Genomic DNA, 14,433 nt, shown 5'->3' on the forward strand with positions numbered 1-14,433 from the left:
CACCTTCCTGTTTCACCTCAGGCTGCCCCCGTCATAATTGAGGAAAACATCCAGAACATTACAACATGAATATTAAGACTGTGGCCCATTAAAGAAATCTTAGTTGATTAAGCATGTGGGTTTCAGTCAAATTAATCTTTAGTTTGTTTTTGCAATGTTTGTAAAAACAATTGTTTCCAAAACAAGATGCATGCATACTTTAGTTTTTAGATAAATGCACACAGTGCTTTTTTCTGGGGGTATGCATACCCCTAAACATTTTGTGAATCTTTGTACTTTTGTCCATTTACTGTATTTATATTTCCCTATTTGAACTATAAAATGGTGATTTTCTTGAGCCAAAATGAGAGTACCCCTAAACATTTTTTTAAGAAAAAAAAGCACATATGTTGTGATTAGCGTCTTTCTTAGAAGAGGGTCCTTTGATGTGGCAAACCTCCCCCCGCCCCAAGACCTCTTGAGAAAATGCTTGCTACTGGTAGTGTTTTAAAGTTTTTTTTTTTAATTTTAAATTGGGGAGTAAGCCTATCTGAATTCAATATGATTTTCTAATGAATATATTATTGGGATTGCATTGTTACTAGGGCCACGGTGGAATTTGCTTCTCAGTAAATGTGCAGAGGATTCTATTGTAAATGCTGCAGCCCTGAAGACAGCGGTGCAGTAAGAACTCTGGACTTAATTACTTCAGGGTTACCTCTCCTGAGCCTGCAGTGTGCGTCACCTCACTTCGAATGATGATGCACAAGCCCTGCAGTGCCATTCTGCTGATTGGGGTCCCGAATAAACTGGCCCAGGATCTTGCCCAGGCGGCATCACCGGCCACGTGGGGAGCCATCGCCTTCCGCAAAGCAGCCGCCCCCAAGGATGGTCGCTGGAAGCTCCAGGCAGGCAATTAAACCTGTTCCAGCAGCTTTTGCTCCCGCTGAACTCGTTCCCCATTCTGCCACAGGGTGAGAATGAAGGGTCGGCCTGCCCTCCCCGGCCACCAGCTGAGCGGGGGGCGAGAAAGTAGCAGCTCATTAAAATCTCCAGTGCGTGCCGTAGCCATGGTTTTCGGAGCCCGCGTTTCTTCACAATCCCAGCACTATGCCAAATGGAGAGGGCAATGTGAAAGAGCTCCATTTGTATGCCGGCTCCTCTTTCATTTTGTAAGAGTCTGTAAAAGGCCACGAGAAGCGTTGAACAACGAAAAATAGCTTTCCCCGCGGATTCCTATAGTGGCTCCCCCTCCCCCTTTTAAAAAGTCTAAAATAAATGACACATGTCAGTCATTGGGGCTTTTTCGCGGATGGCACCGCGGCCAGGAAATGCACTCACCCCAACCCTCTGCCGGGTCCTGAAATACCATAATTGCACCTTGAAACCTTAATCGGTGCGGCAAATTCATGCCTGAATGCCAGTGAGCCATGTTGCCTAAAGGGAACATCCATGTTGAGAGGCAGTGTACCCGACGGGGAGCGACGGTGAAGAGAATCGGGCGCCCTTCTTTGCGCGCATATCAGCCTTTGCCAGCCTGACCAGTTGGCTGGCTGGTGCCGATGGGAGCCAGAGTCCAGCACATCTGGAGGGCGCTAGGTTGACTACCACTACCTGCTCCCCGAGGGAGGCCGCTTCACTACAACTCCCATCACTCCTGTGCCCCGACTGGGGTTGATGGGAGTTCAGAGCACCGCGACCTCGAGAGAGAGCCGCGCTGCCCCTCGACCCTGGACTCCTTGGATCCGACCCAACAGGGCAGGCCGGCTCAATGGAGCCTCCCTGCACAGTCGCAGCTCGCTGCAAAGGGCCAGCCGCTAATGCCCCAGAAGGGGCCGGGGGCCGGTGCTTTCCTGCGCTGCCTAAGACTGGCTCGCGTGCGCCCGGGCGCATCTCGGTGCGTAAAAGGCTGCCCGGCGGCCCTTTGCTCGCTCGCTGGCTGGCTGGCTCCCTCCCTCCGTGCAGGAGGGGCCTGCGAGGGGAACTTGGCAGCAGCGGGCCGCATCCGGTCTTGGCCCAGCCCCGGAGGGAGGCGCTGCGGAGAGGCGGCCGGGGCGCAGCGAGGCGGAGTGACGGACGGAGGCGCACCGAGCCGGGCGCCATGGGGGGCTGCTGAGGCGCGCGCGGCGGGGGCCCTGCGGCGGCGGCGAGGGCGAGCGGGGCGAAGCAGCAGCCGGAGGAGGCCGAGCAGCCGCCGGAGGTCCGCGTTGCGCGCCGCGCCCCGCCGGAGCTCCCCATGAGCCTCAACGAGCACTCCATGCAGGCGCTGTCCTGGCGGAAGCTCTACCTCAGCCGGGCCAAGCTCAAAGCCTCCAGCCGCACCTCGGCGCTGCTCTCCGGCTTCGCCATGGTGAGCGCTCCCCCACCCGCCCTGGACCGCCCTCTTTCCCTGTCCCTGCCGGGAGGGGAGCTCCTTTGGGGGCGCCCTCCGGCGGAGAACCGCTGCCTGCCCCCTTCCGCTCCGCGAACGTGTGAATGCTCCGCTCCGAGTTCGGTTCAGGCCCGCGCGCGAGTGGTGCCGGCGGAGGAAGCAGTTCAGCTGAGAGCGCAGTAGGTGCTTTCGACAAACTGCTCGGTCTCTCTGCCCTGGCATCCTCTTCCCTGCTGGAGAGGACAACGCCCGGCCTACCTTTGTGCCAGGGGGGCAATTAGATTGGAGCTTTATCCCAGCCCGTCAATCGAGAATTAAACCGTGCAAAGCCGGCCAAGAGTTTTGCGCCCCAGTTGCCCCAGTTTCCCTCCCGCAACTTTTGAATTTGTGCAAATGCTTGTTAGACCGATCCCGAGTTAACGGATAGCGCTGCGGTGAGGCTTAGGAAACTGCCGTATACCTCCGTAGGAGCCAAGTCCAAGGGGTCTTAATCGCCCCCCTCCAAAAAGTATATATTTGAGGAAGCCCCCCCCCCCCAGTTGATGCACATTACCATTCAAATTGGGTGTGTGCGCCACATCTTGTGATCGATTATGTAGAGTAGGGCTTACCTGCCGCCCCCCAATGTTTTATTCAGATTGGCACCCCAATACAGAATCGGGCCATTTATCCACAGAGCTCCATACTGCCTGCTCTGAACAGCAGCCACTCTTAGGCCTTCTTCCCCTGCCTGGAGATGTCTGGGAGAGAAGGGGGGGAGGAGATGCTCTGGCACCAAGCTGCAGCCCTCCCATGGGAGTCAACAGGGCAGGACTAGGTCCCTGTATGTGAATATGAACACCCAGCCACTCTCCTAGTCTGTTGATCTACGCCAGTTCCAGATACCCGCCTTGCAAAACTATCCACATTTACACAGCAGTAAATTCCACCGAACTTACTTAGACTTCTCAGTAATCGTGCAGGGGGGTGTTGTGCAATTTGCACTTCAGTGTGAGCAAAAGGAGGAAAGTGTGCATGTAGGAATGCGGTTGGTTCTTCAGGATGCCACAAGAGAGGAAGATTTGCATCTCCTTGAACTTTCCCCCCATAGTCAAAATAAAAAAATTCCTTGCAGTAGCACCTTAAAGAACAACTAAGTTAGTTCTTGGTATGAGCTTTCGTGTGCATGCACACTTCTTCAGATAGAAGTTCTGAAGAAGTGTGCATGCACACGAAAGCTCATACCAAGAACTAACTTAGTTGGTCTTTAAGGTGCTCCTGCAAGGATTTTTTTTATTTTGACTATGGCAGACCAACACGGCTACCTATCTGTAACTTTCCCCCCATAGTAGGAGTGAACTGTTGCCAGCCTTGTTTTGAGTGTAGCTGCAGAGACACAGGGACAGAAGTGGACCCCTTCTCCACCCCCCACCTTCCCCAATGAGGATGGGTGTTTTGGGGGAAGGGTTCAGTGGCAGAGCACCTGCTTTGCATGTAGAAGGCCTTGGGTTCAGTTCCTTGGCATCTGGTTCTGTTCCTAGGGCTGCAAGTGCCCCCTGCCTGAAACCCTGGGAGCTGTTGCCAGTCAGTACCAGCATGACTGAACTAGATGGACCAAGTGTCTGACTTGATATAAGGCAACTTCCTAGGTTTCCTGTGATAATAATAGTAATAATTATTCATAACTTATACTGCACGTTTCCTAATGTGTAGAGTGCACCATTTTGTAAGTGAAGCTTTGTCAGTGTTACTGGTGTTGTCCTGGTGTGGATCGATTTGTGGTTGTATTGTTACAGATTCTGCCTAAGTGCCCAGATGTTGCTGGGCTACAGCTCCCATCATCCCTGACACTGTTGGTTAAGCTCCCGGGGGGGGGGGGCGACCAACAGCATCTGTGACCCAAAGTAGCCAAGACTGTTAGCGTAATCTTCCAACCTTGGGGCATTGCACCCTTTTGGTCAGTGAGCAAGTAAATGCACAAAAGTGTTGTAGTGTGAATAAGCCTCCAGGATGACAAGTTAACTGTGCCACGCACACCCTTCTTTCTAAGCTGTTGTGCTTTGTAAACTGTGGAAAATGGGCAGAGGGACTTGGACAGCCATCATGTTAAATGGTTGCCCAACTTCCCCTAACCTTGAGGTCTTTCATCTACAGTAGCTGCATTTATACTGCTTTAATTAAAGCCTGTGCATTTCCACCCCAGTGGCCCTGAAGCAACCTTCAGTAAAACCAAAGCATGCTGCTAAAATTCAGCCCATGCTGCTGCAATTGAGTTGTACAGCAGTTTACATTTGCTGTCTAAAAAATAAAACAGATCATAACAAACATTTTGTCTCTGGGAGGGAATTCCACAAATGGGGCATATTAATGAGAATGCAAATGTCCAGTTACTACTTAGGTCTATACTTAAACCTTCTCTTTCCATAACTTTCTTTGTACTACTCACTTGGCTGTGGCGAGTCAGAATCTCTTCCAGGTAACATAATGGGGAAGGTTTTATAGCTAACAGCCCATTGCTTGTTCCCAGTTAACAATGAAAAGCAGGCAGCTTTGACTTATTGTGACTTGCCAATGTGCCTGTAGCATTCAAAGTACTTGCTGTTCATTACCCCAGTATGCTCCCCCCCCCCCATTGCAGAAGATGAAGAAGAGAGGCTGGCGTCTGCCCACCAAGTCAGTTCATGGCAGTTGCAGGCCAAAATATTTAAAGAGCACCAGTTGATGAAGGCTGACTTTGGCGTAATTTGAACTGGGGTCTTAGCATATATTATGTCTCATGGGAGCTTCTGCTGACTAAATCTCCCTGCAAAGAATTCCAAAAAGTGGGGCTGGGGGCGGCACAAAGTACATCTGCTGTTTTGCACCATTGGCTAAGGTGGATGGTGTATAAACCCTTGGCATCCGTTTGTGTGATTAGGAAGGGGATAATGGACCAAACCAGGGCAAATTCGTTCTGCCAGCAGCTATTCTGGACAAATCTCAGACACAAAAGCAGTTAGAGGAAAAAGATGTTTGGATTTTCGTTTGTCATCCCTGAAATGCAGAGGCGTAAGATTTGGGCTGCGGCCCCAGGGAATTAGCCCCACAGAAGTCAAATTGGCAAGGCATCGTAGCTAAGAGGATGAACTAATCGAATCTCATCCTTGCTGCAAAGTCATTGCACTATTTTAGGCAGAACTCTCCTCACGCTTTCTGTTAGCTTCAACCTCCCCATTTGCTGTATGAGGATAAAAATACTGACCTGCCTTCAGTAATGTGGGTGGAAAATTTTCCAGGGCTTAATTTTTCTGCAGAAAACGTTCTTCTATTTCATCAGCAGCAATGAGTGCCTGCCAACAGCAAATGCAACATCAGGCGAGGCTGGCCGCTCCAGAGTTCTAGCTTTGTTTACTAAATTCAGGTAAAATAAAAATGGGAAACTAGATCGCTCTCTAGGGGAGCATTTCTTAAGCTGCAGGGTGGCATTCCCTTCTGGGCAGCTTTCCAGGGATACATGGGGAGCCAGTGGTCTGTAGGGCCAGAGGCAAAAATGGGCAGATTGAGACCCTTTTCAGAGGCCCCCTCCCTCAAGGCAAACAAAGAAACATTATCCCCATTCAGAACATACCAGCCAGGTAGAAGGCCCAGAGCAGAGTCAGAGAGAGGGGGAGAGAATCCCAAAGGCTCAACAGAGAGCGGAAACCTAGAGTTGCGTTTGCCCACCCCCACCCCCGCTCCCACCCCCCACCTGAGGTTCTCAACTCCTGCTCTTGGGCACCAGAAAGGTTTCCTGTGCAAACTGAACAATTTCCAGTCTAATTTCTTTGTGCATATAACCCAAGTTTGCACAGGACCCCCCCCAAAAAAAGCTCACATCACTACCCAACCTTAGAAGGCTGCTGTGCAGGTGGTGTGAGATAATGAATTCAAATTCAATCTGCTATGTTAGGTCTAGTTGGCTAATTGCACCTATTGACTAGTTTTTAGGTTTGCTGTAGCAGAAACCCAGTGGATGGTATTGTGGGCTGCTGCGCCTTGTTTAGCAAACTGCCTTCAAAAATGAAAGAGGGGGGAAAGCTTGTCAGCTCTCCAGACTTCTTGTTCTGTTTTTAAAATACTGTGCAGGCTTTTTTTTTTTAAAGGGGGGTTTGAATTGCAACTTACTGACTTTTAAGAAAAGAAAATACTGCAACTCTCAAAACGGGAAGAAAACACATGAGGATGCTGTTTCACAGCACAGCCTCTTCTGCATGGCAGCTTGCTACTGGCCAGATAAATGTCAGTTGTTCTTCAACAGCTAAAAACAGGTTGTGGCTCTTGAAGGGTCTTTGCAGAAGGCTGGCGTCTGCTTGATTGACGGGTGACTTGTGTTGCCTTGGGAGCCGCAAGCTGAACATGTGATGCCTCTGGAGCAAAGCATTTTAATTTCACAGCTGTGCAACCATTAAAAAACCCCTTCGTTCCAAGTGGTGCACGAGACTCTTTCCCGGATGCACGTTTTATAAGGGCAGACGAGGAGCAAGGGAAAGGGAAATGGATCTGGGCTGTGCTTTGCCCCCTTACCTGATGTTCTAGCGCAGGGATGGGCAGAAGGTAGATGAGGATCCACCTGCAGATCTCTCGGTGATTTGCAGTAAGTAGATCACCAAAGGCATCTTGACTCCCAGTTGTTTAAACAGCAACAGCTAAATGACTCTTTCCACCAAAATCAAGAAAAGGAACTGGGAGGTGGACCTTTGTGTAAAAGGCAGGATTGTGATCTCAGTTCAGTTCCAGTACCACAGACAAACATCTAGGCTCAGAATGTTCACAGAGCCCCCTGTTCTTTGGATGAAGGGTGGTATGCAAATAATAATAATTGATTTTTCTAACTCTGACTGGCAGAAGTTGCAGCTGATGGTTTTTTGTTTTACCAAAACCCCATCAAGGCTGACCCCTGATATAATTCGTTTGGCACATAGGTGGTTGTTGCAGAGATTACTCCTCCCCAGGAGATGTGCGGTGGCTGAGAGAGTGGCCTAAGAGGAAAAGACTCAACCTGGGGGACTCCCCCCCCCCAATACCTGATTTTAAACTGCAAAGGCAGAGAATTGACCATGGGACCTTCTTTCTTCAAATGATGCGCTTCCCCACTAATTGTTTAGTTGCAGGCTGGAGTACAGCAGTAGAGCAGCATGCAGAACATCCCAGATGCAATTCTCAACATCTCCAGTTGGGAAGCATGTGCGTTCACATGCTGTGGTCTGAACCTCTAGAGAATTGCTGACATTCAGCGTAGACTGTACTGCGCCGGATGAGTATGTGCCATGTTATGAAATGGACTAGAGGCTATTTAACGTACTCAAGTTATATCTGTGAAAAGACTCTCATAGTGCAATTGATGAATGCTTTTGGCCTAATTGGAAGGTATGGGCAATTCCAAAGGATCAGAATGAAGGGAACATGTCCTGTTCCCCACCACCACCATAAGTTCTCACACATGTGTGTGTGCACGCCGTGTTCCCCCATTGGTTAACCCCTCTGCTCACTTGAAGGCACTCCTCCCATACAATTGCAGTCACAAACAGGAAGCTCATGACCGCAACACTAAGGACTCAGCTACATTAGTCAAAAAATTACGTTTTAAATGTGTTATAAACATGTAACACCAGATGGCACTGTTGAGCACAAAACTTTTCTATATGATTTTACATAGGGTTTTTTTCTTTTGACATAACAATTTAATATATGACATATTTATAGCATTTTCCCTGTTTGTAGATCCACCCTAAGCATTCTTGCAGGAAGGCTAACTGCATTGAAATCAGGCAGAACTTACTTAAGAGAAAATGTGCTTAGGATGGGAACATTAATGTGAAATTATTTCTGCTTCAGAAAACCGATCAATAATAAAACAGTAGAGTTGCAGTTTTTTAAAAAACAACCCCTGCAGCAATGTTAAAGATCTAGAAGATTTGCACAAAAAAGAACTTGGGAGAACATGAAATTCAGTCACAGGCAAGCCTTCCTGGAGAAACCATGAAAAAGGATAAATGGTGCTGCTTCCCAAAGCACCCTGTTCCAGATAAGATATTCCTGGTCCAAGGGATTTTGCTGATTGGGACAGAGAACAATCAAGGTGTGTATTGCCCAAGACCAGGTTCATGCGGGAGGAAGTTGAGCTTTAGACACCCAGGACCCCCAAGCACTGGAGGGCTTTGGTGGTTAATTGACTTTGATGGCCATTGACTTGCTCCCGAGTCCTGCAGTAGGGAGCCAAGGGGCAAGTGGGACCCAGAATGTAACTTTGGTTTCTGATTAACTTCCTTGTCAGTTGGCTGGGTTCTTCTTTTCCAAGTAAATGCCTCTCCCTTAAAGCTGGTTTCGAGAAGTTTCAGTTGGTGAATTGCCTGCCTTCTGACTGATGAGTTGCTTAGTTAGTCTGTTTAGATTTAAATGTCCACAGCAAAATCTCAGTCTTGTTCCCCCTGGAGTTTGTTTTTTTGTTCACTTTGCTTCTGAGATGTGGAAGGAAGTGTGAGGGATTTTTGTGTTTCAGAAACCAAAGCAGCCGCTCGTTCTTGGAAAGAGAAGCTGTCTTCAATTGATTTTTTCATCCCCTGAAGCAGCAGCATTGAAAGATCCCTGGGGGGGGGGTCAGGGGGACCCATCGATTAAACCAGCTAAAAGCTTTATTTGTCTTCTGATTGAAATCATTAGCAGCTTCCAACTTTGCTCTCCATTCAAGCGAGATGTGGGCAGACTTGATAAAGTAGCAGTCTATGTCTGTTTTCTTTGCCCTGATCCTTCAGCTTTTTGCGTCCTAGATGCACCCAGACATGCACTGGGGACCTTATTTCTGTTTTTATTAACCATATGTTTGTATAGCTGTATTGCTGCTGTTGTGATTTGCCTTAGATCGGGTCACAGCCCAGTAGAGCAGACAGCAGGAGCTGGCTCTCTCCACGTGCCACGGGCCAACTTTTACAGGTGAGCAGGGCCATCCTCCTGTCAGTCACCTGACTTCACGTGTTGCCAGGTGACCTGTTTTGAGACATGCACAGCACTGCGTATGGAGCTAGGTAAGCCCCAACAAAGCTAATATTTGAGTGTTGTATGACGCCCCGTTCAGGTCCCTTTGGTCCACGGCATATAGGACATTGGGGCGCAGGTTGCGCTGTGGGTTAAACCACTGAGCCTAGGACTTGCCGATCAGAAGGTCGGCAGTTCGAATCCCCACAACAGGGTGAGCTCCCGTTGCTCGGTCCCTGCTCCTGCCAACCTAGCAGTTCGAAAGCACGTCAAAGTGCAAGTAGATGAATAGGTACCGCTCCGGCGGGAAGGTAAACGGCGTTTCCGTGCGCTGCTCTGGTTCGCCAGAAGTGGCTTAGTCATGCTGGCCACATGACCCCGAAGCTGTACGCCGGCTCCCTCGGCCAGTAAAGCAAGATGAGCGCCGCAACCCCAGAGTCGGTCACGACTGGACCTAATGGTCAGGGGTCCCTTTACCTTTACCTAGCTTGGCCAAAAGGGGACAACTGAGGGGGGCTTAATCTGGCCTGCAGACTCGATGTTCTACGCCGCACCCTGCAGTAGAAGACCCTTTCCCACCAGTCAAAGACCATTGGCTTAAACCAGCCTGGTAACCTCATTCTGTGGAGTACAGAGTTATCCAGCCTCTGGGAATGAGGCCTACTTGGGTTCTTCCAAATCACCAAAGAGCTTGTTGGTTTTTCTCAGCAGAAACAACGGAAGCATCTGCCTGCGTCAGTTTTGGGAGGTTTCAGTTTCCTGTGCTTTTTACTCTGCGCAGCCAATTGTTGTCTGTGGTTGGAAATGGTTTCAGCCTGCTTCCCTAGGGCGCCCTTGTGATAAGTGCGTCACATCCCAAACCCCTCTCCAAGCAAAGTGACGCTGGCTTTTGTCCAAGGCACCAGTTTCTGCCCAAAAGCGTCCTTAAGAAGTGTTATCTACTTTCTCAGCTGGCGCTGCCGGTTGGGAGGCCCCGTTATGCCAACTGGAGGGTTTCATTGTATAATACTTGTTGTTCCACATGGAAGTGAGCGCGAGTCGTTGGCAAGGAGTCCTGTTCCTGTAAGAAGGAGAAATGGTTGCTGTTTAGCCAACTGGAGGCTGGCCTTGTTTTGTTTTTTAAAAGGATGTGCGCTATGATGCAGCCTCCCGCCCCCCAATATCCTACATTCTTCCTTCCTCCAATAAAATATAGAACATTTTAAAGGAACCGAATGTGATTCATTGAAGCATAGAATTCTAGAGCAGGAAGGTGACGCAGAGGTCATATAATTAAACCCCCTAAATCATTGATCGCCAAAAAGGCAGACAGCCTCCTTTTGGGCATTTTAACATCTTTTATTACGTTAATGGTTTCAATATTAACTACCTGTCCTCAGTTTATCTGGTGGCGATTGGGCTTTGGGGCGCTAAAGGTCGGGCTTCTTTAGCTCTGTAGTACTTGGACTCTGCTGTGTTTTATTAAAAGCTGTATTTGCTCTTTTATGTTTTGATCAGTGTTTTGTCTATGTCACCTGGCAGTTTCGGCACATGGCAACTAATAAATTTTAGTCCCCTATATATTTTGGAAAGCGATTTGTTTCTCCGCTCGCTGTGCATTTGGACAACTCCTGAGGTTTTCCATGATAAACCATGATGGGAGGTGCAACTTCAGTTTCAAGCTCCAGATCAGAGGTTGTTTAAAAAATATTCTTTTTTTCTCCATATTACAAGTAATATTTGTTACTCAAAAATTATATTCCCATTCAACAAAACTAGTGACTTCCTGCTCACCCAACGTAAATATTTATTACCCAAATTACATACAGTTGCCTTTTAAGGTTCCGTCTTATCTAATTTCATCCTTTTTAACAGGTTTCTTAATATATTCTGTTATTTTCTTATACGCCAAGTCCCATTTCCAGTCTTGTTTAAAAGATTCTAAAGGTCCACCTCATATCATAGAATGACCCTTCACAGTCCTTACATTTCCAACACCTGTTTGATCCATTTTTGTATATTTGAGCTAGCTTCTTTGGGGTTAAATACCATCTAGATATCACCTTGCAATATTTTCTTTTAAGACCTAACATGCTGGAAATTTCATTCCTGTTTTCCAAAGCTTTTCCCAGGCAGAAATCCAAAAATATTGGAGGAAAGTTTTTGAGGAGTCATCTACAACAACTTCACAAGTGGTTATCCTGTCTGCAGAATTGGCCCTTCTGCGTCTGTTCAAAGACTGGAATAGGGAACCTAAACACCATGAGCAGATTTTGCATTTCCTTTTGGCTGCAAGGGCCACCATTGCACTTTTTTGGAGCAAGTTTAAAACCAGAATCTGAAGTATTAGTATCAGCAGATTTACAGAAATCGTTTGTTTGTCTAGCCTTAGCTATTACAAAATACATAAAACAGAATAAAAACCGGAATAGAATATATGACACAGTTAAAATAATGATTCAAACCAGATATTCTGTCAGATAAGAGTTTGCTCCCCTGAAGAATTTAACGTCATCCCCACAAGTTTTCTCCTTCCAAACTGCCACTCTAGAAGCAAATCAGACCACTTTTTCAGAGGTATAGGGCGACCTGCCCCCTAATAAAAAGTTAAATCAAATATCCAATCTATCTCTCAACTGAGAGATGTAAATCTTTAAACAAGACTGCTCTTAAGTGCTCATAGATTGGACAAACCAGTAAGTAGGAGGGTAAATCTTCAGGTACATTACCCCACATGGGCAAACTCTCTCTTCATAGGGCATCTGGCAATAGCGTGGAACCACAGAGCTGTAAAGGCTTTCCTCCATTTCACATTTGAGATGCTGATTACATAGTGAGGGGACTGAGGGCAAGGGGTCTGAATGGGTAGTTTGGCATACAAAGCACATTTGGAGAAGCTTGCATACAAAATAAAGGTATTGTGCAAGCAAAGGGAACATGGCCCATTTCTGTCAATAGGGCAGTGGCATAGCGTGAGTTGCCGGCACCCGGGGCCGCGCGAAGGAGGAGGGCGGGAGGGAACCAGACAGAGTACACATGCGCATTCAACTGTCTAATGATGTCCATGTCCCCCAGGAAGATTGTAGCCACAGAGATAAGGGGGGGGGGGAGAGCTGTTCTCTTGTCTGGAGAAGTCACTTTCTGGTTTGCATGGAAAAGAGACTTTGATTCAGGATCGGGAGGGGGGGCACTTAGTTTTGAAATACGTTGAGCCTGGCTGGTGCTCTTGTGGTATTTTGCAAATGAAAACTTAATAAAGATCATTTATATGTATGTATAAAAGTTTTCGCATGATAATTCCTGAAATCAAAGAGCAGATTTTGGAAGATGTTTGGGTAAAACTGGGTGCCATTTTGAATCGCCCTGAAATCTTTTGATGAAGGGTGGTATATAAATCAAACAAACAAATAGGAAGTGTAAGTTTTAAAGGGAAATTTTTTAAAAGGGCAACTGATTACTGCTTAACTCAAGAACGTAATTACGTTGGGAAACGCCTTGGATGAAAAAGGTTTCCACTTGCTGCTGGAAAGCCAGTTGGGAGGATGGCAAGCAAACTTCCCTAGGCAGGGAGTTCCATAGTTCCAAGAAGGCTCCCCGTTGATTTTGCCACCTTCTTACACTTCCCGCAGTGGTCTTCCATAAGTGAGCGATCTCCTGGCATTTACTTAAGGTTTCCAGGCTGTTTCGAAGTTCAGGAGATGCCGTGCTAGAAACTTACAAAGCAAACCTTGCCCCCTCCTGTTCCACCCTCCACCAGGCCCTCCCTGCCTTGCTGGATGGGCAGGAGGGGCCCTTGTGGAATGCCAAATATTCCCTCTCTGCACTGGGAGGGGCACTGCCTTTGATAAACCCAGCTTCTGTGCCAGCTCTGGAGAAAGAGACAATTCTTAGCCCTTCACTCTGGAGCTTTCAAAGCAGAAAAAGGTTGTGTTAATGGGTAATGGGAAAGTATTCCTTAAGTTTGCTTGATGTGTGGCTTCCTTTGCAGAAAGCAGCCTTTGCCAACCTGGTGCCCTCTAGATGTTTTGGGACTGCAGCTGTGCTGGCTGGCGGGAGTTGTAGTCCAGGCTGGCAAATGCCGTTGGGAATGAGAGAAAGCACATGGCGTGGAAGATGGTTGGGTGTGGTATCTTCTGAGGCGCAATGCAAGACACGTGCGAGAGCCTCTTTCAACTATGTAAATATCCTCCTTTCTGTCATTTCAACTCAAAGGGAGGGGAAGTCCCAGCACTCTTCTCTCCGGCCACTGACCAAACTGCAGCCTCTTTGGAACATGGCATGCCTCCACGCCAGGCTCTGGCACAGCCCGGGTTTCATGCTCTGGCCTGGATGCGGCCCCTGAGGCCCCTTTTCTTGGCCCTCCAGACTCCCTGCAGGCCACACCCTCTGCTAGCTCTGCACTGGACCTTCCTTGAGTGCTTTTCCCAGGCTGGAGTGTGTCTTCAAGCTCTGGCAATTCCTCTCGCTTAACCGAATAGACAGAGGCACGCGTGGAAGCTGGCCTGCTGGACAAAGGTAGGGCCGGCCCAAGACATGCTGGCACCTGAGGCAAACCACCAAATGCCTTCCTCCCCAGGAAGAAGAGGCGAGGGAAGATGTACATCAGGAACAAGGGAGGAATAAAGATGTACACCATGAACATGGGTGGGAGGAGACCAGCAGCGCCTCTTATTCGCAGCATGGCTGGGACAGCGGGGTGGGGGTTGCAGAGTAGGCGGCCAACCAGTTTCCAAATTCTTTTTATTTTCCAAAAACTGGTCTGCCACACTCTGTTCTTGATGCATCCAAGGTTTCCTCTTGTTGCTGCTTTATTCTCCTAGTTGTTTCTAGTACACATTCCATTATATTACAACCTTTGTTTGTTTTTTAAAAAAACTTATTTATCCTTAATCATCAGCTATCTCCATGAAATATTGTTGTGAACAGGGATTTTGGAAATGATTCATGTTCTTCTATCCTTTCTGGATGTCTCATGACATATTATAAAGTTGTTGTGTTCCTTGTTATAAACCAAGCACTGCCAGCAGTTGCATCTTTCTGTTTCCCAACGCCTTCCTTAGCAATAAAACAATTCAGTGTGGTGCAAGCAAATTGTTATCCTGAAATCGCGCCCCAGAGAAAAAAGTTTGAGAACC

General features: G+C 47.9%; 1 protein-coding gene across 4 annotated transcripts in view; it reads left to right on the top strand.

Annotated features, from left to right (window-relative positions):
* The window catches only part of LOC308575963 (calcium release-activated calcium channel protein 1), a 41,111-nt gene that overhangs the window by 5,286 nt on the left and 21,392 nt on the right, over positions 1-14,433 (top strand). Inside the window, exon 1 of one of the 4 annotated variants that reach the window (XM_081175143.1) lies at positions 2,114-2,329. The exons of 2 other annotated variants lie outside the window; for them this stretch is intronic. In XM_081175143.1, the coding sequence (XP_081031269.1) occupies positions 2,216-2,329 (114 nt within the window). In that variant the 5' untranslated portion in view covers positions 2,114-2,215. Of the gene's footprint in view, positions 1-2,113; positions 2,330-13,451; positions 13,476-14,433 lie in introns of those variants that run through there. One more of the 4 variants, XM_081175142.1, reaches the window with a different exon arrangement.

The sequence above is a fragment of the Podarcis bocagei genome, assembly GCF_964188305.1.
Source record: "Podarcis bocagei genome assembly, chromosome: 16".
Lineage (NCBI taxonomy): Eukaryota > Metazoa > Chordata > Lepidosauria > Squamata > Lacertidae > Podarcis > Podarcis bocagei.